This window comes from Centruroides sculpturatus, unplaced genomic scaffold, assembly GCF_000671375.1.
Source record: "Centruroides sculpturatus isolate CEXI.00-Female unplaced genomic scaffold, Cexi_2.0 scaffold15, whole genome shotgun sequence".
NCBI classification, from domain to species: Eukaryota; Metazoa; Arthropoda; class Arachnida; order Scorpiones; family Buthidae; genus Centruroides; species Centruroides sculpturatus.
In genome coordinates this window covers 617,750-642,509 of record NW_019384585.1, presented here as the reverse complement: position 1 = coordinate 642,509, position 24,760 = coordinate 617,750, and the positions used below count along the sequence as shown (strand labels likewise).

At 25.3% G+C, this 24,760-nt stretch overlaps 1 protein-coding gene across 3 annotated transcripts in view; it reads left to right on the top strand.

The window, feature by feature from the left end:
* LOC111624560 (integrin alpha-PS1-like) overlaps positions 1-24,760 on the top strand; it is a 56,346-nt gene that overhangs the window by 26,873 nt on the left and 4,713 nt on the right. For all 3 annotated transcript variants that reach the window (XM_023367435.1, XM_023367433.1, XM_023367436.1), the window contains exons 5-21: positions 4,082-4,235; positions 8,302-8,506; positions 16,912-16,996; positions 17,082-17,181; positions 17,267-17,355; positions 17,481-17,635; positions 17,753-17,857; positions 17,950-18,178; positions 18,571-18,720; positions 18,796-18,875; positions 18,955-19,099; positions 19,170-19,247; positions 19,317-19,396; positions 19,485-19,565; positions 19,671-19,773; positions 19,847-19,966; positions 20,071-20,130. In XM_023367435.1, coding sequence (XP_023223203.1) covers positions 4,082-4,235; positions 8,302-8,506; positions 16,912-16,996; positions 17,082-17,181; positions 17,267-17,355; positions 17,481-17,635; positions 17,753-17,857; positions 17,950-18,178; positions 18,571-18,720; positions 18,796-18,875; positions 18,955-19,099; positions 19,170-19,247; positions 19,317-19,396; positions 19,485-19,565; positions 19,671-19,773; positions 19,847-19,966; positions 20,071-20,130 — 2,019 coding nt within the window. The remainder of the gene's footprint in view (positions 1-4,081; positions 4,236-8,301; positions 8,507-16,911; positions 16,997-17,081; positions 17,182-17,266; positions 17,356-17,480; positions 17,636-17,752; positions 17,858-17,949; positions 18,179-18,570; positions 18,721-18,795; positions 18,876-18,954; positions 19,100-19,169; positions 19,248-19,316; positions 19,397-19,484; positions 19,566-19,670; positions 19,774-19,846; positions 19,967-20,070; positions 20,131-24,760) is intronic.

Here is a 24,760-nt window from a genome sequence, read left to right as displayed (position 1 = left end):
ATCTCCTAGTCCTGCTGTATTGATTAGGTTGACAATTTGATCAACCTAATGATACAGCGATAGGCTCTTCTCATTGAAAATTCTTGGATACCTTCAGCCATAATTTCTTCCACACTTCGTTCCACACTCCACAAGTTAATTCTTGCCAAGCGAAGTTGATATTGCGTACGGCATCCATGATGTTATATTTTTTTCCAAAGTTGCACCAAAGAAACATAGATTTAACGAAAGTACACCTTTTTTCCACCTTTTTGTCACCTTTTGCTAACTGGTTCTTGTTCCTAAATAATTGTATTATGTACAAATCAATAAAATGCTGCATAATTTAAATCAGCGTAAATTTTGAGCTTTTTTTTAGGCTTCAAGCAGACAGCGTTATATCATATCAGCGTTAAGCGAGGCAGCATTAAGTGGGGTCTTACTGTAATTCATATTTTATATGGTGAAAAATACACAATGTAAAATTTTGTGCAAGTGAACATCTTACTTGTATGATTTTAGAATGTTTTTACTTGATTATTTTAATTAAAAACAGTAGTGACAGTATAAAGGTTTTATTAAATGTAGAATTTTTTAACTTAAATTTTGTTTTTTTTATTTAAATTAGTGAAATATTTTTTCTGTTAAATCTTGTACACTGATATTACTATCAAACATAAAAAACATAATTAAAAATATTATAAACCCAGGAATGATAACTATATGGTACTTTCAAGTTCAAGCATAAAAATTGCATTAAAAATTTTCTCATTAAGAAATGCATTGGTATATATAAATCTATATTACATATATTGAACAAAAATTAAGCACTTGCAGGATTTTAGTGTCTAAGTATTTAAAGATAAAATAATTTTTGAGACTTTTCATCTTGGCTTTCATGTCAAAAAAATTTCATCTTTAAATACTTAGTCTCTTATAATCCTGCAAATGCTTAATTTTTGTTAAAACTTTTATCTTAAAATAAAATAATAATTGATATTTAATTAACAAAATAAAGTTAAATTTTTTAACATTAATTCTTGCTAAAATAAACGAATCATCTAAAGAATATATCCACTTATGTTCAAGTACGTTTGGTGCTTTCAATTGAAATGGAAAACTTACATAAGCATATTTATTTTGTTACTATGTTACAAAATTTTAAAAAATTAACTGAAATATTTTTATTTATGCAAATTTATTATAAATAGCAATTTGTGTAAATATTAATAATTGTATATTTTTAAAAAAGCTATTAACATTTTGTTTCCATCTAATTTATAAAATAAAATTTTCAAGTTTTGTTTTAGTAGTTAAATAAGGAATTGGTACAAATAAATGTTTAATGTGTTGTGAAAATTTCTATGAAATTAAGTTATTATATTTTTTTGAAATTTTAGAAAAAACTAACTTTTTCAGAACATTTTTAAATATTAAATAATGCTAGTATTTCTAAATAGAATCTTTTCTGAATTCTAAAAGTTTTTGTAAACAAACATCTAATCTGAAATCTGATAGAAAATGACCTTATACAAGATAGGATTTCAATAGATAATTGGTTAAATTTGTTTGTATATTTACTATTCCTGTACATTAAACATATAGAGTTACTTGAATGGTTACATAAAACTTTAGTTCTTTTGAATTTTCCTTATTGGTTCAAATTTTTAATTCTTTATTCTTCTTTCAAAATTCTGATGAAGCTTCTAAGAACAAAACATAAAAAAAGAAGACCTGTAATATTAAGTAAAAAAGTCCTAAATTATAGCTCATCTAAAAACTACAGTACATTAAAATTAGAAATAGGATAGCTAAATAGATACAGCTATGATAGGATAGCTATTATCAGCTACATTGTAGTGTTTTAGATCTATCTTAATTTTTTAAAAATATTTTTAGTTTCTAGAATTTATTTCATTTAAAGAAAAATAACTTAATAGACTAAATAAAATGTAGGGAAAAAAATAAAAATAGGACAGAATGAGAAAATAAATCAAATTTCCTTCAAAATAACCGACATTAATTTATAAACATCAATACATCCTTAACATTTCTATAAACTTACATTTCTAAATTGAAAATAAAATAATTAAATTTTAGTTTAATTTAAAATCATAAAGGATCATAGAATGCTGTTACTATAGTAACATAGTTGTAATATTTTACTGTTGTAATGGTATTCTATGATTTTTATAGTGTTCCTGAAGATGGATGCAAATGGAAAAAAAATTTGTTTTAATTTAAAAAAAGAAGTTTAGATTTCATTTTTGAAAATATAAAAAATTTAAATATTTACTTCTTTATACTTTACAATTTAAATAGTGAAAATATCATTTTGCAGAGATGACAGCCTGTTGATAAGATTGACAGAATGCCAGATGATATGGATTTGTCAAACTATTGAAAAAGATTTTGTTAGAAAATAATATAATGCTACACTGTTTAGTTAAACTGAAATTTTAAAATTTGTGTTTATTTTGTAAGAAGTTTCCTTCCTTAATAAAAACTTGAGTTCATTGCACTCAATTCTTTTCCAATCTAATTTGTTATAGTAATAAGAAACAGTTTTGAGAGCTTTCATTCCAAGTTTAATTTATCAGATTAGAAAAATTGATGGAGCAAAATTTTGCAGGTATCCCTTAACAGTTTTGCTTAATGCAGGATTTGATTAATGTGCAAATTTAATTGTGACAATTCCTTATATACATAGCAGAAGTTTTAATTAACATGGCTTTATCAGTTGTCTTTACTTAACATAGATATTGTATGTAACATAGATATTGTATATAACATAGATATTTGATGTATACAGTAGCATCAAGGGATTAATTAACTGTGTTAATTAAGGGATACCTGTAAATGAATATAAAATTTTGCTCCATCAGTCTTTTTAATCTAGCAAGTGAACTTATTAAAAAAGTTCTGAAATTAAATTTAAAATTCTAACTTACTTAAGTTGATATAATAATTACCCTATGAAAATGTTTGGGAAATTTCATTTTAGACCATTTTATAAAATACTTTAAAATATAAAATGAATTTGATCAAAATATTTTGTTAAAATCATACAATTTTTATATCTTAATTAAAATGTACATTTTTAATTTCATATTATTACTGTATTTAACAATATTTTAATGAATTTAATTAAAATTTTCAGTATACTATAATGAATTTCATGCATTTATAATCACAAATTTACATATTTATGTAGATTTAAGATTTCTATAATAAATATATTTTAAAAAATTGTTAAAAATATATGAAAGTATTAAATATTTTATACTTTGTATATATTTATACACTATCAATATTTTCAAATTCATATATACTTATATTTATAATAATTTCAAATTACAAATTTCATGTTTTCAGTTTTAGAAATATATTTAATATTATATGTATGGAATTAAATTATTTTTATTTAAATTGTAATATTGCCTAGATGTGTGTCAGAGTTTGCCTATATTTGTTTCAGTTTTGTGAATTTTATTATTAAATTGAAGTTTCAAATAGAAATTTTCCTTATTGTTCAGGTGAATTTCAAAAAGGAATATTATACAATATTATTTATATAACATTTATACTGTTTTCAATTGTCTAAGATAAATTTTTATCCAAAAATAAGAAAATTTGTACTCTTCATAATGAATACAGTGGCACATGGGAGCAGCCATATTGTTGCACTGATGGAAAACTGATTCTAAGTACAGTGTACTTAGTACCTGCACTGGAAGCAACTGGTTTTTATCTGAACTGCTACATATTGAAACACTTCTTTTACTAAGGATCCACACCTGCACTAATGCAATCATTTACTGAACTCATCTTTAGCTATCAAGATGATTTAAAGTTGCAGCTGTTTTCTTCATTTAAATTTTAATAAATTAACAAAAATATTTAAAAAAAATGATTACTTAAATTAAATAATTTAGAATTTCTTCCATGAATATTCTAAATTATTTAATAATTACATACTCTTGTTTCTGTTATATATACTTTTTTTATAATAAATTATTCTGATTTATATTATTTTTTTACAAAAAACTGATTCATTAAGTCATAAAACAAAGTTTCTTTGTATTAATTCTTTTTTAAACAGGACAATAACATAATTATTGGTTCACCTGGTCCATACACTTGGAGAGGAACAGTCTTTACTAATAGTGTGAGATTTCGAATGCGGGATGATAAAACCTGGTATATGGGACCATTATCTGATGAAGCTGCACCAGTTGATAAATACAGTTATCTTGGTAAATGTAACAACATTTTAAAAAATTTTATTTTACAGTAGAGCATCGATTATCCGACCCCCGATTAACCGTCACCTCAGTTAACCGACCGTGTTCTAGTCAGCAAATTCAAATGTCTGCTAGTGATGTGGCGCTACAATATTTGGCTATGTCTTGCCTACTTTAATATTATTTTTACGTGTTTTAGCTGGCAACACTGGATCGACCATGAAAGGGAGCCAGTATTTAAATGAGGCTTAATTTTCTAATTTTTAACAATACAATAGCGACAATTATTATTTTAAAAAAGTTTTGTTAGGCTTAACATGGAGGAAAATTCAACGCAAAGTAGGTTAATAGTGATATACTAATATACTAATACATGGGATATAATAATATACTACACTAATAATGAATTTTTTCATACATTTTGGTTATCCGACTTTTCAATTATCCAACCAACCCCAGTCCCCAATTGAGTCGGATAATCGATGTTCTACTGTATTATCCTTATTGGTTACATTATTGATGTAGATAAAAATTTATTATAATTTCATCAGTAAATATAAAATATGTTAATAAGAGCTGAATAATTATTTCTGAAGTTTATTAATTTATTTCTTATTTAGTTACTACATAAATACATTTTAAGACTTTCTGTATTGATAAATGTAGATGTGTAATATAAAAAAATTCTAATATTTTAGAAAAGAGATTCAAAATAAAATAAACTATGATATCAATATAAAAAAAGAAACAAAATTATTACAATTTTTTAGAATTTTTTTTTATATTAGTTTTTCTTTGTTAAACAAGAATGTTATAGTGATTTTAATTTTATTAATGCTTCTGATATTTGATGTCCTTGACATGCAAAAGATGTATTACTGACCTTGTATTTCTTAGTGCAATTAGCTATTGAAATGACAGTTTTTTTAAATAATTAGAACAGTTGGCATATAAATGTTACAAAAAATTGATAATACAATGTTGACAGTTTGTTGATTTTATTTTATTTTATAAAATTTTAATATTTATAATAATTAAATTAGTTCAGGGCCATAGATGTAGGGGCTATGAGGTGGCTAAGCTCCCTCAACTTAATTGGTAGGCCTTTATGCAATATGTATATTATATTGCTTTTGCTTTCATCATGTAAACTTATGCTACCGTTACATTTTTTACACTTGGACTAAATCTAATAGGCACAGTGCTTGCTGGTAAAAAGAAAAGTACCTGTCAGAATATTTTAGCTTGTTCTTATACCTCCAATTATTTATTCCTAGCTGTGGACTGAATTAATTTTAGTTAACATATATATTTTTTAAATTTGTTTAATTTGCAATTTTTTAAAATCAAGCCTATTTTTAAGCTGTTTTTGTATCACTTTTGTATATAAGGGAATAAAACATATATATGTATACTATAATTTTGTTATGGTTTTAAGTGTATGATTGTCATCTGTTTAATATACCACCTAGCATTATACCTTTGATTAATATATCATTCAGTTCTATTCTCTTATAGTTTATGAAATATACAAATAGTCATNTGTCCACTAGTGAGGTGCACTACAATATTTGGCTATGTCTTGGCTACTTTAATATTATTTTTGTTAAATTTTGCATGTTTTAGTTGGCAACATGGCTTGACCATTGAAGGGAGGCCAGTATTTAAACAAAACTTAATTTTATAATTATGAGTGGTTGTTTGTTTTGTGAGCAATAAAGTAATTTAAAAATAATTTTTAACAATACAATAGCGACGATTATTATTTTTAAAAAATTTTTGTTAGGCTTACCATCAATGAAAATTCAATGCGAACTTGGTTAATAGCAATATACTAATATACTAATTACGTGGGATATACTAATATACTATACTAATAATGTATTTTTTTCATTCTTTTCGGTTATCTGATTTTTTTCAGTTATCTGACCAACCTGAGTCCCCAATTGAGTCAGATAATTGATGCTCTACTGTATATCAATATATATAATAAGGCCAAGAAACTGTTTATTTATACCATTCTTTCTAGTAGAGCCCATAAAAGTTTATGATTAACAGTGTCAAAAGCAGATTGAAAGTCCACAAAAACAACATAAAGCTTTCCTCTCTTTTTTTGCATAAATTAAAATATAAACTTTAGATAATTGTGCTATCATTTTATTATTTATTTACTATAAAAACAATTATAATATTTAATAGAAATTTTATTTCAGATAACTGTAAAACATTTTTTGAGCTTAAACATATAAAACTGTATCAAACTTCATTCAAAGATTCAAATATTTTATTTATCATAACATTTTAAAGACATTAAAGACAACATTTTGGAACATGAAGTCATATTTCCCAAATTATCAAGATTATGTAGAAGCCAAGAAACAATATATAGTGTTACAATCAATGAAGATGGAGTTTCTCTTAAACATTATGAAAAATTATTTAACTTCTTGAGTAAGGTTAGAGACAGTTTTAGATGTTTTATGAAAGTAAAGTTGTATTTTCCAAGATTTTTAGACTTATATTTCCTTTGATTTTATCTGGATGGATACAACAAATAGCAGTTTTATGAATTATTTTGAAAATATCTAGGATAAAGAAATTCAAANATTAATAATTATTATGATTTAAATTAAATTCATCCTAGAAAAAGTTATTAAGTAGTAATAAAATAATTGATTACGTATGTTACCATCTTCATTCACAATTCTATAATAAATGAATGTAATTTCTGTTTTTTCTTATTGAAATATTTAGACACTCCCACAGAATTTGGAAGAAAGTAGAATATTTAGTGTTTGCATGTAGGTTGTTAGCATTGGGAAAAACAGATTGTCGTTAGCACAGATTGAGAAAAACACAAATATACTTTTGAGAAAAAGAAACCAATGACTGCACCAGCCATTTTTGCAACAGAGTCAGGAGTTGAAGCACATTTAGATGACATATGATCATATTCACAATCAAGGATCAATAGTTAGAGTTAGAAGTTAACTAATTACCATCCACTTTACTTTTAGTATGTGAAAGCTTATTGGTTAACTTCAACTCTAACTCTTGATCATCAGTTGTGATTATGGCTGATAGAGATGAAATATACCAATTTTAGAGAGGTGAAACATATCAACTCTAAAGTTGGTATGTTTCATCTCAATCAGCCACATTAAAAATAAATACATTAGAATTCTTGAGGTGTTAGAAATATTTAAAGCAACTAATAAAGGATGAAGCATCAACCTTAAAGATGCAGAGGGGTTATCATCAGCTTGGAAGGCAATCTACAATACAGTTAGAAGAGAGAGATAAAACAATAAGAACAAAGCCTTCAAAATTAAATTAACAAATAGCTTTAAAACTATTGGTGGTGTTAATGTTGTTTAGTTATTTCTACAAGTTTGTTTCATCTGTAAAAATAAGTTCTCGAATTTTATGAAAGTTTTAGTTATTCATCATAAGATTTTTTTTTTGCAGATTTTCATTTGTTTCTGGTGAAAAAGATAATTTTTTTGGTCACACTACCTTCAGTGGTTAGTTTGTTTTTTAATTTGAACTGCTATATTCAAATTGGAATATGTCAATCCAATAGAATGTTTAATTTTTAAGAAGATGGCTCATAAAGTGAGGCTAAAAGGGTTTTAATGTGAGGAAATAAATGCTGGGACATTACAAAAAAAAGGTGTTGAAATTTTGAGTTATTTCATTTTTGAATTTTAGGTTTAAAAGTTACATGTAAACAATAATTTAATTTAAATTTTACCATAAAATCTTTTATTAAGAATACAGCTATTAGATAGAAAACAGGCTGTATCCAGACTTCCCACCAGTCACAATGGTCTTGATATAGCATTTTAAATTATGCTTCATGCTGACTGAGGGTTCTTATCATCAGAATAACTTAAATTTGTTCCTTCATACTAGCATAGTGCTTCACTTGTAAAAAAAATAAACATCGACAGAACTCTTTTGGGGTCAGTGAGGGATACCCTATATACTTGTATTTTACAATTAGAACTAAAATTTAGACATTTGTTACCTTGTTATGTTATATTTATTTCTCTTGTACTTTTATTAATTATTTTAGGTATGTCAGTGACATCTGGCAAATTTTTTGGGGAAGTTACATCATTTGTAAGTGGAGCTCCACGTTCTAAAGGAACAGGCCAAGTTGTGTTTTTCAAAAAACAGAAAGGAAGCTCATTATTTAAGGTTGAGTTAATTTTAGATGGTGAACAATTTGCATCTTCATTTGGATATTCTCTTACATCTTTAGATATTGATAACAATGGGTAAGAATTATGTTTTAATGACTTTATATCAATTTTTATTTAAAATATTTCATTTTATATACAAATATTTAAAGATATACTTAGAATTAAAGGGTTTAGAATTGTTAAAAATAATTGGCTGGTATTAGTATGTTCTGTATGTGTTAAAAAATAATGCATATAAAATTTTTCACAAAATAATTATCATCTATTAATTTGATAATTGTTCTTGATTTTAGAGATAATTAACATATTTAATAAATTCAGATATAAGCTCACAATTAGATTTTAAATTTCAGTGTCTTTGAACTCCTCCATATTCATTCAGTATGATCTATTAATAAATTGTTATAAAGACAGAATGATAAAATGTTCTTTGCAGAAATACTAGTACTGAAATTTTTTCTTTAGAAGCATTAAAGAAAACAAATAGGAAAATGACAAAAGTATCAAGCTACATTTTTCCAATAATAATATATTTTAGAAACATCAACAAATATAAGAAAAACATGAAAAATGTTTAGATTCAACTGAAGTTGTAAAAATTTATATAGCTCTGTTATCAAAAAGTGTCAGGAATGGTTCAATAAAACATAAGATTTGAATTTATTCATAAAAATTTATTTGTTTCAAAATAATCCCCTCCCACTGCATTGAACTTAGGCCAATTTTTTTGTTTTGTTTTTTTTTCAATTCTTAAACATTCTTTAAAGTTGTTTTTGTGAAACCCTTTCAAGACATGCAGTGAATTTTGTTTTATGGCATCAATCGACTCAAAATGGTGATCATGAAGTGGAAATTTTAGTTGAGGAAACAAGAAAAAATCATAGTGCCACATCTGCTCACAATGCTCTTATTTGTGACCAAAAATTCATGAACAAGATCATTGTCATGGTGCAAAATCCATGAGTTTTCTTTCCTCAAATCAGGTTGTTTTCTATGAATTGCTTCACACAAATGATGTAAAATGCTCAAATAATGTTCTTTGTTGAGAGTTTGGTCAGTTAGAAGGAATTTGTGATGCATAACACCATGACAATTGAAGAAAACTGTCAAGATTATGATGACTGTTTTCTTCAATTCTGATGTAGTCTTTTCAGTCTTGCTTCATCTTTTGAACACCATTTACTTGATTATTGGACTATTTTGATGTCAAAAGTGTATATCTATGTTTCATCACCTGTAATGATGTGTTTTAACCTTTCAAAAGTGGGATAGTCAGGTATGGTGCTACCCCAAAGTAGTGGAGAATAAATATGGGAAATTTTTAAAGTATTTGCCCATGTGTTTTTTCTCATTACCGTTTCGGAAAAAGATTTTGTAAACAGTTATGTCTAGTAAAGAAAAGTCTTTTTTTATTGTTACATAATTCATTTTTTACATGGATTTTTTTCGTGGTAGTTTTTGGCGATACCCCAAAAAGAATTTAACAGATATATCCATTCTTCACCACTGCCACATGATTGCCCTGGATGGATATATCTGTCCTTCACTGTTGAGTGGTTAAGAACAATTTACCTTGATAAAGCATTTCCTTGCCACTTGAAAATGTTATTTTTGGAAAAAATTCAATGTTTTTGGGATGATTTCAGAAATGTCATGCCACAAGTCCAAATAATCTTTTAAAATTGCTTGACAAGATCCAAATGATACTGGAACATGTTCAATAATGTCCCTAATTGATAAATGACAATCATTGAGCACCAAATTTCTGACTCGGGCAATGTGTTGTTCATCAGTTGAAGTGGATGATATATGAGAGCATTCTTCACCTTCAACATGTTCTCTGCTTTCCTTGAACATCTTGTGCCACTCAAAAACTCTTGTTTTTGATAGACTATCGTCACCAAAGATTTTGCAACATTTCCAATGTTTCTGTAGCAATAATTCCATTAAAAAAACAAAATTTAATGCAGGTTATTTACTCAGTTACACTGGACATTTTGAAAAATTGCTGACGCAAAAATTCTTTACATACAAAACAAGTGTTTACTTGCAAACAAAAATAGACAATAATGTATGGATTGCTGATAAATGTTGATGAAAGTCATAAACAAAGAAATAAAACGACAGTGCCCTCTTGCATGCGTACAGTTTAAATGAACCATTCCTGATACTTTTTGATCATAGTAGTATATTAAGAAAAATTATATAATATTAGAGTAAAAATATTCCCATGTGTTCTTATAGGATATATGGTCCTCTGGATTCTTTGCAAGTACTCTACAAGGTGTACAGGCATTACTAATTTTTATCTAACTTTAATCCTCTCTGGATTGCTTCAAATATTCATTTCAAAGAGTTTATAGGGGCTCAGATCTGGATGATACAAGCTTAAAGAGAAATCAAAATTGCACTTTTGTGTAAACATTGCAAATATATTCTGTGTAGCAGATAGACAATATACTACTTAAACTGTTTAAGTTCTTTCTTATTATATATATAAATTTCTAATGCCTCAAGGTTCTGAAGATGTTCATTTTGATGAGACAATCTGACCAGTTTGGCTTTATGGAGGTCGGCCCATATATCAGGGTCTGTGGCATAGGTGCATAGGGCGGTGGTATGCCTTTTGTTAGTGATATCATATCTGTGCTTCTGTAATCTTTTGCTTATAGAGTGCTTTGTGGACTTGATGTATACTAAATCCCTTTATCTGTGCTCCTGTAATTTACAAAGCCAGCTTGCATGGCAAATGTATTAACACAAATGATGCCATTAAGGTTTCCTATGCATGGAAGTACTGTTATAAAAAAATGGGCAACACTAGCAATTAGCAACCTTTTTCTATACCATTATTTATATTGTATTATTCACTGTTTATGGTATAGATATATATCTATTGCCATGGTAACATATATGGATAAAAGTTGTCTACACGCACTTAGATTGTTCCATAGATTTTAAAATAAGTTTTGAACATGTTCTACACATTTCATAGGTTTTATAAAAATAATTTGTAAATATTGTTCTTTGCATTCCAAGTTTGAATCTTACTGGTTAAAAACTTGAGGAATACCAGGGTACAGTCAAAAACATTAGTTATCCATTAAAGTGTTGTTGTTACTAGACTCCTAAGGTTCTCGAATGTGAACTAGTACTGATAAAATGTACATTTTCTTTTATTACAATAGACATATAAAAAAATTAATGTATTGTAATGTAAGTTAAGCAATATTGGACTATGTTACATACATCAAAATCCTGTTTAGAATCTAACAGTTTTTGAAGAAATGTAAATCTGAAATGGAAATACATCTTTTTAATAAAATAGTGATTATCCCAGTGATCTTGATATAACTTGTTCTGAATATTAGAGTGGATGAGAACCTAAGAATAAAGATAAACTCTGTTGTGGTTCTCTTTAGACTATTTTATTTGATCTTGAGGTGTGGAGAAAAGGACAAATTGTGAAGAGATTTGTTTTTGTTTAGTGTTTCTTCTGAACTTGTGACATTATAGAAAACTGGATTAGTAACTATAATATTTTTATCAATTTATATTCTTGATATATATTTTTAGAATCAAACAGATCATCAAAAATACTAGAAAAATTCAAATTATAAAAAATAGAATGAAGTATGTTTGTTAGAGATAATAAAAGTTGATAGCTTTTCTAATTCTAAAATAAGTTGCTTCTTCATGTTTGACATTATTTTAGTAATTCTTCTACAACTGATTAAGATTAGTAAGATCATTATTGAATTTGGTGTTAGAAATTTTTTACACAGGCCCATTTTGTTTCTGAAGTTTTTTGAAGTTATTGGATCCCAAAAAATATTGTTTAGATATTCTGTAATTGAATATAATATTCTTTTTTATTCTACAAATTTTTTTTTGAGTTAATTATTTTGCACAAAATTTACTTGATATAATTATTTTATTTATATTTAGCTTATAAATATAACATTAAATAAATTTTAATCAAAGTTAAAATTAAATAAATTCTACAAAGAAAAACATTGAGTATGAATGTATCTAATACTTAATATTACAATATGTGTAAAAAATATAGTTTAAACTTACAATTGCACATTAAAAAATTGAATACTAGTTAATTTTTAAATTTATAAAATAAAAACTGAAATCAAAAAGTTAAAATATTAAGCAATTATTTAAATATTTTTAAATTCAAAACTTCTAAAACTGTTTAAGAGTTTTTATTATTTTATTTACAATGTTTATTAACTTAACAAAAATTACAAATATTAATTTCAAAATCTACCAAGAATTTATAAGAAAGCAAAGAATGTGATATTAAATGAGAAAAAGCATACATATCCATTATATTCTCCTTCTGTTACTCTGATTGTATTCTTTTGAAAAATTTTTGCTGATGTCAACATCTTTGAATGACATTAAATTTTTATTTTTAACTTTGTAATGATTGTAGAAGAAAGATTTACACTATTTTATAATTATATTTTAAAGCATATTAAATTAAATTAAATTTCTTCTTTTAAATTAAAATATTTTTATTTTTGTAACTTGTCTGTAAAATGTTTTTGTTTTGAATTGAAACATTATATATTAATTATTTATTAATTAATACATTTTAATAAAAACTTATTTATCAATAATCAATCAAAGTTTTATTTGCATATAAGGCTATAGCCTGTTGCAGGGGGTATTAGCTTTACAATTTCTTTTCTCTTAATTTATATTATTTAATAATCATATTTTTAAAACTTTTTCTAACATTATTATAGTATCTATATATTTTGCTAATACTGGCTTTATCCAACTTTCTATACATTTCTTTTTCTTCCTTACAATTATTATTTTGTTCTTTATTAGTTTTTAGTTCATGTTCTTTATTCTCCACACTTACATATAATAAATGTAATTTCGATAGTTTTTTCTTACATATTGGACATTTGAATTGTTCATATTCTACGTACTTATCGTTAATCATCAATCCTTTTTGGTTAAGTCTAAACTGTATAAAAATTTTTTTAACATTAAATGCAATATTAGTTTTCATATAATTATTAATTGATGGAAAGTTTAAGATCTCAGAATAACAATTATTTTTTGTTTTTTGAATATCTTCTGTATCTTGTATTATTGAGTGTTCCGTTACTCTATATATTAGTTGACTGATTCGTTGATCATTATTTTGGAGATATTCAAACACTAATTCTATCGAGAATCCGTATATATTAAAGATTTTCGATATTTGCGTTATCCAATAGCGCTTAATATCTTTAATTCTTGATTTTTTATATAATAAATTTACAAGTTTTGTCATCAAANGCAACCTTTTTCTGTACCATTATTTATATTGTATTATTCACTGTTTATGGTATAGATATATATCTATTGCCATGGTAACATATATGGATAAAAGTTGTCTACACGCACTTAGATTGTTCCATAGATTTTAAAATAAGTTTTGAACATGTTCTACACATTTCATAGGTTTTATAAAAATAATTTGTAAATATTGTTCTTTGCATTCCAAGTTTGAATCTTACTGGTTAAAAACTTGAGGAATACCAGGGTACAGTCAAAAACATTAGTTATCCATTAAAGTGTTGTTGTTACTAGACTCCTAAGGTTCTCGAATGTGAACTAGTACTGATAAAATGTACATTTTCTTTTATTACAATAGACATATAAAAAAATTAATGTATTGTAATGTAAGTTAAGCAATATTGGACTATGTTACATACATCAAAATCCTGTTTAGAATCTAACAGTTTTTGAAGAAATGTAAATCTGAAATGGAAATACATCTTTTTAATAAAATAGTGATTATCCCAGTGATCTTGATATAACTTGTTCTGAATATTAGAGTGGATGAGAACCTAAGAATAAAGATAAACTCTGTTGTGGTTCTCTTTAGACTATTTTATTTGATCTTGAGGTGTGGAGAAAAGGACAAATTGTGAAGAGATTTGTTTTTGTTTAGTGTTTCTTCTGAACTTGTGACATTATAGAAAACTGGATTAGTAACTATAATATTTTTATCAATTTATATTCTTGATATATATTTTTAGAATCAAACAGATCATCAAAAATACTAGAAAAATTCAAATTATAAAAAATAGAATGAAGTATGTTTGTTAGAGATAATAAAAGTTGATAGCTTTTCTAATTCTAAAATAAGTTGCTTCTTCATGTTTGACATTATTTTAGTAATTCTTCTACAACTGATTAAGATTAGTAAGATCATTATTGAATTTGGTGTTAGAAATTTTTTACACAGGCCCATTTTGTTTCTGAAGTTTTTTGAAGTTATTGGATCCCAAAAAATATTGTTTAGATATTCTGTAATTGAATATAATATTCTTTTTTATTCTACAAATTTTTTTTTGAGTTAATTATTTTGCACAAAATTTACTTGATATAATTATTTTATTTATATTTAGCTTATAAATATAACATTAAATAAATTTTAATCAAAGTTAAAATTAAATAAATTCTACAAAGAAAAACATTGAGTATGAATGTATCTAATACTTAATATTACAATATGTGTAAAAAATATAGTTTAAACTTACAATTGCACATTAAAAAATTGAATACTAGTTAATTTTTAAATTTATAAAATAAAAACTGAAATCAAAAAGTTAAAATATTAAGCAATTATTTAAATATTTTTAAATTCAAAACTTCTAAAACTGTTTAAGAGTTTTTATTATTTTATTTACAATGTTTATTAACTTAACAAAAATTACAAATATTAATTTCAAAATCTACCAAGAATTTATAAGAAAGCAAAGAATGTGATATTAAATGAGAAAAAGCATACATATCCATTATATTCTCCTTCTGTTACTCTGATTGTATTCTTTTGAAAAATTTTTGCTGATGTCAACATCTTTGAATGACATTAAATTTTTATTTTTAACTTTNAAATTATACTTCAGATGTTAATTTAGTATCAAAAACGTAAAATATTTGAGTAGCCCGAGAAATAGCCGAAGATTGCAGCGCCACATCACTAGCGAAAATTTAAATTTGCCGACTGGAATGCTTTCGGATAACAGATGTTTCGGATAACCAGCTTTCGGATAAACGAAGCTCTACTGTATTTATATATTTTGCTAATATTGGTTTTATCCAACTTTATATACATTTCTTTTTCTTCATTACAATTATTATTTTGTTCTTTATTAGTTTTTAGTTCATGTTCTTTATTCTCCACACTTACATGTAATAAATGTACTTTCAATAGTTTTTTCTTACATATTGGACAGTTGAATTTTTCATATTCTACGTACTTATCGTTAATCATCAATCCTTTTTGGTTAAGTCTAAACTGTATAAAAAATTTTTTAACATTAAATGCAATATTAGTTTGTTATTCTGATATCTTAAACTTCCCATCAATTAATAATTATATGANGTATAAAAATTTTTTTAACATTAAATGCAATATTAGTTTTCATATAATTATTAATTGATGGAAAGTTTAAGATCTCAGAATAACAATTATTTTTTGTTTTTTGAATATCTTCTGTATCTTGTATTATTGAGTGTTCTGTTACTCTATATATTAGTTGACTGATTCGTTGATCATTATTTTGGAGATATTCAAACACTAATTCTATCGAGAACCCGTATATTAAAGATTTTCGATATTTGTGTTATCCAATTGCACAATATTTGTCAATAGCTTTTAATATATATTAAACTGTTAAAATATAAGTTTAAGTTATTGTATATGATACTATATTATTCCAATTAGAAGTGATGAACAATTATTTTAAAAATAATAATAATTCTAATTGATATTAATTTGAATTATTCTGTAAATTTTAATATTGAAATATCATTTAAATTTAGGTAATTATGTAGCAATCTTACTTAATTATATTAATTGATTTCCAGGAAATATAAACTGTAGTAAATAATAATGTTGCCAAGTGTAAGCTTAAATTTTTAAATTGTTTTACCTATTTTATTAGTTTTTTTTTTTTTTAAAGCTCTGTGTGTACTATGAAAGTCTTTTGTATACCCATTGTGAGTTTGGCTGATTCCACATGGGTGTGACTGGACGGTGAGAGTTGGTGTCTGATATATTTAGGATGGAACATACATGAAAAATTTTTGGAGTTTTTTAAATACCTGGACTCATTTCCTGATTCTCCAGAGTGGTGGACTGACACCTTAGTTGCCTTGGCCATTTAGCCATTTGCTACATTATTACTAATTATTAATTAATTAATATCAAAATTTAGTCTAAAGAAAGTCAATATTAATTATTTAATAATTACTTATCATGTAGTCCAAAAATAATTCATCAGTTCAGGCTTACTTTGGTAATAAGAATTGGGTTATAGTTTGTATTAAGATAATATCACCTTATTATAAGTGTTCAAATTAATTGATGATGATGCTCTACAATTATTGCATAATGTAAAAATAATTAAATGTGAATTTTAGAATAGTAGTTAATTTGTCCAAATTTTATTTAGCCTCATTGATTTAGTTGTTGGTGCTCCATTTTACTATGATAAAAATGAAGGTGGTGCCATTTATATTTATATGAATCATGAAGAGGTATTTAAACATTTTTGAGTAAAATTACTTGAAATTAAAGTTGATACAATATTAAAAAATATTTAAATATTATATTCTATTGAAGGGTCTTTCACGAAAGCCTGAGAAATTAACAGGGAAACCAGAATCTAGATATGGATTTGCAATTGCTAATGCTGGAGATATAAACAGGGATGGTTATGTTGGTAAGTATTTTTAATAAGAACAAGTTAAAGTTATTACGAATTATTAATGAAAATTGTATATTTAATTAAAATATAATTACAACAGATCTTGCTGTTGGGGCTCCTTATGAAGGTCAAGGTGCTGTGTATATTTATCTAGGATCTCCAGAAGGCCTTCGTAAAGAACCTTCACAGGTATATTAAATCATTAATTGAAAAGATGCTAGTTCTTGTTTTATTTTAAATGATAAAAATAGTACATGTAACATTTGAAATGTAAGGTATTAAAAATTTATAAATTTTGTTTGTATATACTATAGATAATTTATGCCAAAGATTTTCCTAAACAAGTATTGTCTAGAGTAAATATTACAAGTTTTGGATATTCTCTTTCTGGTGGAATGGATATGGATAGAAATGGGTATTCTGATCTTCTTGTAGGAGCATATGATAGTGATGCAGTTATTTTATTAAGGTATTATATTTTTCTTATTGAAATTATTATAATAAAAATTAATAATGCTTGCATTTAATAAGTTAAATATATGGATACATATATAAAAATCATTTAAGGGTAAATTTTAAAATTTAGAGCACGTCCAATTATCAACATTGTAACGTCAGTGAAAGGAAAGTTAACTAACATAGATCCAAGTGTTCTTGGATGTCCAGCTGACAGAGATGCTGATCTTGTTTGGTAAAAACTAAATATTTCATTCTAATAAAATAATGCGTGAAGGAAATATATATTTAAGATATTTATTAAATTAATTTTAATTATTATTACAGCTTTTCATTTCAAGCGTGCTTCCAATTCAATTCATCTGTTTTATCTGAAGGGACAAGTATTAAATTGCGTTATAGAATTGAGGCAGAAACATTTACAGGAAAAAAATATTATCGTGTAACATTTGGTTCTTCTTTGAGTAATACACCAAATGTTGTGACAAAAGATATCAGAGTAAAAGAAGATAATGTATATAAACTTTCTTGTTTTGATGAAATTGTATATTTAAAGGTAAATGTCATAAACGTTAATCTATACCAGTAGTTCTTAACCTTTCTGAGGCTGCAGAACCCCATTTATATATTTTTTATTATGCAGGGCATTAACATCAATATATTCAAAACTTAATAAGCAATTCCATGTTTACTATTTTCATGAAACAATAAAGCAATAAACTAATAAACTTTATTGTATTGAATAAAATAGTAAACATAGAAGTATCTATGAATAAAGTATTATGCTACATTAAAATAAATTTGCAATAAAATTTTAAAATCCTTTCTCTGTGGAACATTCAGGGCATGTTTGCTGAAAACTGGTGTTTCGCAGAACATAGGTTGAGAACATTGATCTTTATTTATATTTTAATTTGACAAATTTTAATTTATTTTATTATTTTTTAGAACAAATCTGACATCCAAAATCCTATTAAATTTAAAATGACATATAGTTTGATTCAGAAAGATCCTATTATGCCATCTGAAGGAACCAGACTTCCAGATATAAATCAATATCCAATATTAAATCAAGTTGAAGCATCAAAAGTTTTTGAGGTAAATATTTATAATATTCAAATAAACAATTGATTTCTTTACAAATATATAATTATTGATTAAAATTCACATTAGGCCAAATTTTTGAAAGCTTGTGGTTCAAATGAAATCTGTGAATGTGATTTGCATTTAGAAGCTGAACTTAATCTGCAAAAGTGAGAATAATATGAATTATTCAACATTTTTCTTTATAATTATAATTGAATTTCATGCATTATTGAATTTGTTTATTAGGAAAGGCAATATCTTTGAATTTCCTCTTGGAGAAAAGTTTATTAATATGTCTCTTAAAATTACAAACACTAATGAATCTGCATATGATGCAACTGTATATGTTACTCATTCCCCTAGTTTGACTTACGGAAATAAGAAAATGATAGTAAGTATGATTTTAATTCTTAATGATAGAATGAATAACATTATTTAGTAATATTAATTCATTTTTGTAGAAAGGTGACCCTGTGAACTGTATTCCAATGGAATCTGTATTAAAATGTGAACTAAATAATCCAATGGAATCAGGAGAAGTAGGTCATTTTGTACATTCAATAAATATCTTATTTAATAAAAATTAATGAATAATCTTTTATGTTCAGGTTGAATTTCAAATTTGGTTTAGTGCAAAAAATATTTTACCTGAAGAAAAAAAACTTCATTTTGAAGTAAAAGTTAATACGTATGTTAAAATATATTCTTAATTTTATTATAAAATTTAAAATAATATATTTCTTCATTATTCTAATTTAAAAAAATATTTCCTTTAGAACAAGCGTTGAATTAACACCTGAAGATGATTTAACTTTGGATGCGGATGTTATTATTGTTGCAGAATTAGAGTTGAGAGGGTAAGATTTTAATTTGTCTAATGTAAATATCTATATATTTAACAATAAGCAAATATATTTCACATTTTTATAAAATACAATTAAATAAAAACAATTTTACAATAGTGGGCATGACAAAGAACAGATATTCTATGGTGGGGAAGTAGTAGGCGAAACTGGAATAACATACTTGGAAGATATAGGAAGTCCAGTTGATCATACCTATTTTGTAAGTGAACAGTTTATATTTATAGATTATAAAATTTGAGTAATGTGTTTTGAAGAGAATTTGATAATTTTAGCTCATCAACAATGGTCCTGCTAAAGTTAGTTCTATTGAAATTGTATTCTCTTGGCCATATGAAGTAGCAAACAAAGGAGAAGAAGGAAAATGGATATTGTATATGACTGAGGTTCCAGAGGTAAGTACATGATAAGCCATTAATTACATATTTAATGAATATTCATAATCAATCATAAATAGGCATAAAATAAAAACTATATATTAATATTTTCTATATTATAGATACGTGGAAATGGTTTCTGTAAAATGCAACCTGGTCAAGTTAATCCTTTGCGATATAAAGTAAGTTTTGTAAATAATAATTAAATTAGTTTGAAAGACTTTTAATTTGTTTTGATGTAGTTTGAGATCAGTAAGAAATGTCTTTCATGTAGAATAATATTTTAAAATATATAAGTATTTAAGACCTTAAAAACTTAGTAATGTACATACTTCAGATAAAGAAAACCAATAATTATATATTCTTTACATAGTGAGCAATTATTGTTTATAGGCTTAAAAAGAGTTTTTTGTTTGATTGTAAATACAAATTTCAGTTTAAATGGTATCGTACTTAAAATTAATAAAAATATTTTCATTAATATTTACATTACTTGTTAATGTTTTAAGTGAAAGAAATATTTTTAATCCCAGTTTAAAACTTTTTTAGTAACATATTTAATATCTAAACACATTTTATTCAAACTTTGTTTTAAAAATCAATTTTAAATCAATTATTGTCAGAATGTACTCTATTAAAATGTTAGTTAGTGGTTCATGGTTCATATTCCAGCATTTTTTTATTAACTTTTTTTGGACATTTTTGTTTATTTTATAATGGACAATGCCTTATTAAAATTATATTTGAAGATATGAAGTTTAGTTTAATATAAGTAACTAACTAGAGTTTTTTTATATTTATGGAATTTTAAAATATGTTTTTCATTTTGACATATTCCTATTGATGCTGTTGATCTGGCAGATGAATGTATTAAAACATTGCTCTTAATGTCATATTATGGATTTAGATGCTTATGTTTTTAGATTTTAATAAAAATTGTTTTTTGTGAGATATTCACCATAACTGATGTAGTTTGCATAATGCTTAAATCACGTAATTAAAGAAAAATGTATTTTAAACTATATATTTCTCTTATATGCATAAAACTTCATCTATAATTGGGCTGAAATTTGAAAAGATTGTAGATCTATAAATTCCCACTGTTATCCGCCCGTCTTTCCTTAATCTTGAGAATAGAGTTAGATAGATGAAAGACGAGACCAGATATGGAAACCTTAGGGGCAAGAGGCCCCGATTAACTATATACAAACTTTTGATGCAAACTGTAAGTCACGCTATTTCAATTTAAAAGTTTTACCCTGAAAGGAGTTAGATATATGACCTGCATGACTCTATTTTTAAAGGAAAAGTATGATGTACAGGGGCAAGACACTACTAATTTGAGGTGGAGAGCATTGCAGCCTGGTATTGTGATGATGTCACAATAAATAATTACTTGTTAGTTTATAGAACAAGTTTTTTTTATTAGCTGAATTGCTTAAAAATTTTACAAAATTTAATTTTGTTTATTTACCAAAGAATAATGCCTATTTTTCTTTGAAACATTTGATGATAATTTCTAAAGAAAAAAAAACCTATAAATTAAAGAATATCAATCAATCTTTATTGTATGAACCTTAGTTTGGCACAAGGGGTAACAAAAACAAAAAAATAGTAATAATAAAAATAAAAATAAATTAGGAATAAAATTTCACAGTTAATAATTTAGTACAAAATATCACAAAATAAAATATAGAGTAATAATTATTTTTTGAAAAAGATGATATATTAATAATATCTTTCCAAGATTTAAACCTAATTAAATACTTGTCCCTACTAACATTAAATTTTACACAGTGAAGAAATACATGTTCCCAAGTTTGATATGCTTGCATAGTACAATTAATACATATTTTTTCAGGATCTATTGTTAGTCTGCTATTATACATTAAGATATAATTTTGACCACATCTCAAATGAAGGATTAGTTATTTAACATAATAATTTATATCTGTAAGGAAATAATCTTCACATATAAAAGACGTTTTAATGCTACAATATAATAGAAAGTGCTTATTCTTTTCTAACAGAGACCAATCTTGATGCTTTGCTCACAGCACATTCTTATAATTAACGGTTGATAACATTCGATCAGATGAGGATCCTGAGATAACCATAAAAAAGAAAAACCAATTTGATCCAGCAGATGCCGATGCCCAATTATATGTGCAATCGTTTAACATTGAACACAATTTATGAAATTTATCATACGCTCGTTTAACGTAACTTTTTTTGTCTAATTTTAAAAGATGTATCCAAAATCAAATTATTACTTTTATTGTAATTATTGATATTCTGGAAACTCCAAACTCCAATCACAACATGTACACTGGAATTTTATTATATAACATGAAGCATTTCCTAAACTATAAAGCAACGACAATTTCCAGTTTATCATAGTAAGTGATTGCCCATATAGGAGCGGCATAAAGTAATACAGATGAAATAATTTTATATAAGTTGAAACAGAATTAATTTTTGCTCTTGAGAGAATAGGTTACATAGAACCCAGTGCCATTTTAGCTTTATGTATACTATGATTTTTAGCTTGTAAGAATTGTCCAGAAGACAAAAATAAAACTCCCAAGTATACGTAATTTGAAGCAACTTGTAAAGGTTGATTGTTAAGAAACCATCTCTCTTTGGGTGACAGCTGACCTTTCTTCTTGAATACCATTTCTTTATTACCTTTGTTTTTTAAACACTTAGAGATAACTCATAGTCATGAAAAAATTTTTCTAGAATTATAATTTTCTTTTGTAATATTAGTGAAGTGTTTGCCAAAATTAGTGTCATAAGCATACATTAATACATGTTTCAACTTGATCAGAGAGAGAAATCCCAGGTAAACCAGATTTAACAAGTCACACTATCAGACCATTGACATACAAATTAAAAAACAGTGGACTCAAAATTGTATCCTGCAAAACTCCTATATTGACACCAAATGAATCGGTTATTTCAGATAATATTTTCACTCTTACAGTAGCTTTGGAATACACAGTAGAGCATCGATTATCCAACCCCCGATTAACCATTATATCGGTTAACCGACCGTTCTAGTCAGAAAATTTCAAATGTCCGCTAGTGATGTGGCGCTACAATATTTGGCTATGTCTTGGATACTTTAATATTATTTTTGTTAAATTTTTGCATGTTTTAGCTGGCAACATAGCTCGACCATAGAAGGGAGGCCAGTATTTAAACAAAACTTAATTTTATAATTATGAGTGGTTGTTTGTTTTGTGAGCAATAAAGTAATTTAAAAATAATTTTTAACAATACAATAGCGACGATTATTATTTTTAAAAAATTTTTGTTAGGCTTACCATCAATGAAAATTCAATGCGAACTTGGTTAATAGCAATATACTAATATACTAATTACGTGGGATATACTAATATACTATACTAATAATGTATTTTTTTCATTCTTTTCGGTTATCTGATTTTTTTCAGTTATCTGACCAACCTGAGTCCCCAATTGAGTCAGATAATTGATGCTCTACTGTATATCAATATATATAATAAGGCCAAGAAACTGTTTATTTATACCATTCTTTCTAGTAGAGCCCATAAAAGTTTATGATTAACAGTGTCAAAAGCAGATTGAAAGTCCACAAAAACAACATAAAGCTTTCCTCTCTTTTTTTGCATAAATTAAAATATAAACTTTAGATAATTGTGCTATCATTTTATTATTTATTTACTATAAAAACAATTATAATATTTAATAGAAATTTTATTTCAGATAACTGTAAAACATTTTTTGAGCTTAAACATATAAAACTGTATCAAACTTCATTCAAAGATTCAAATATTTTATTTATCATAACATTTTAAAGACATTAAAGACAACATTTTGGAACATGAAGTCATATTTCCCAAATTATCAAGATTATGTAGAAGCCAAGAAACAATATATAGTGTTACAATCAATGAAGATGGAGTTTCTCTTAAACATTATGAAAAATTATTTAACTTCTTGAGTAAGGTTAGAGACAGTTTTAGATGTTTTATGAAAGTAAAGTTGTATTTTCCAAGATTTTTAGACTTATATTTCCTTTGATTTTATCTGGATGGATACAACAAATAGCAGTTTTATGAATTATTTTGAAAATATCTAGGATAAAGAAATTCAAAACATTTATTTTATTCTAAAATCTTTATTCTTCAAAAAATTTATTAAGACTTTTTGAAGATACAGTTTACATTACATATTTATATTTTTAAAGTAAATATATAAGTGAAATTTGATACTAAATATCTAATAAATTAAAATCTTAACTTATTAAATTTTTAATTTTTTAGATATTTAGTATCAAATTTCATTTATAAAAGAAGTTTGATAGAAATTAATTATAAAAAAGTAGCAATACAATAAATTGTTTTTTAAAATCAATTATAAATTTGAATAATGATCTCAAATTACAATTTCAGCATATTTTTTAAAATAAAGAGAAATAATATATATCAATATAAAAGGTGAACTTTTTATACTGATAAAATAAATTCAAAAATAATTTATAACTCATTTTGTATGAATATTTTTAAAATTATCTGATACATTTATAAATTTAATGATTTATTCATGTTTCAGTTGCATGATATTCCATGTGCATGAAAGTTTTGACTTTTAAAGATATTTTTAAGTTGTTATTTGATTATTTTGACAACATATCAGTTCTGTAGTCATTAAAATAAATTGTATTTTCAAGTTGAAAATTTCTTGAAAATCTAACAATTTATTTTTAATGAGAAAAACATTAGTTTTTCATTTTTGTAGATTAAAAGCTTAGTTATATCTGCATGA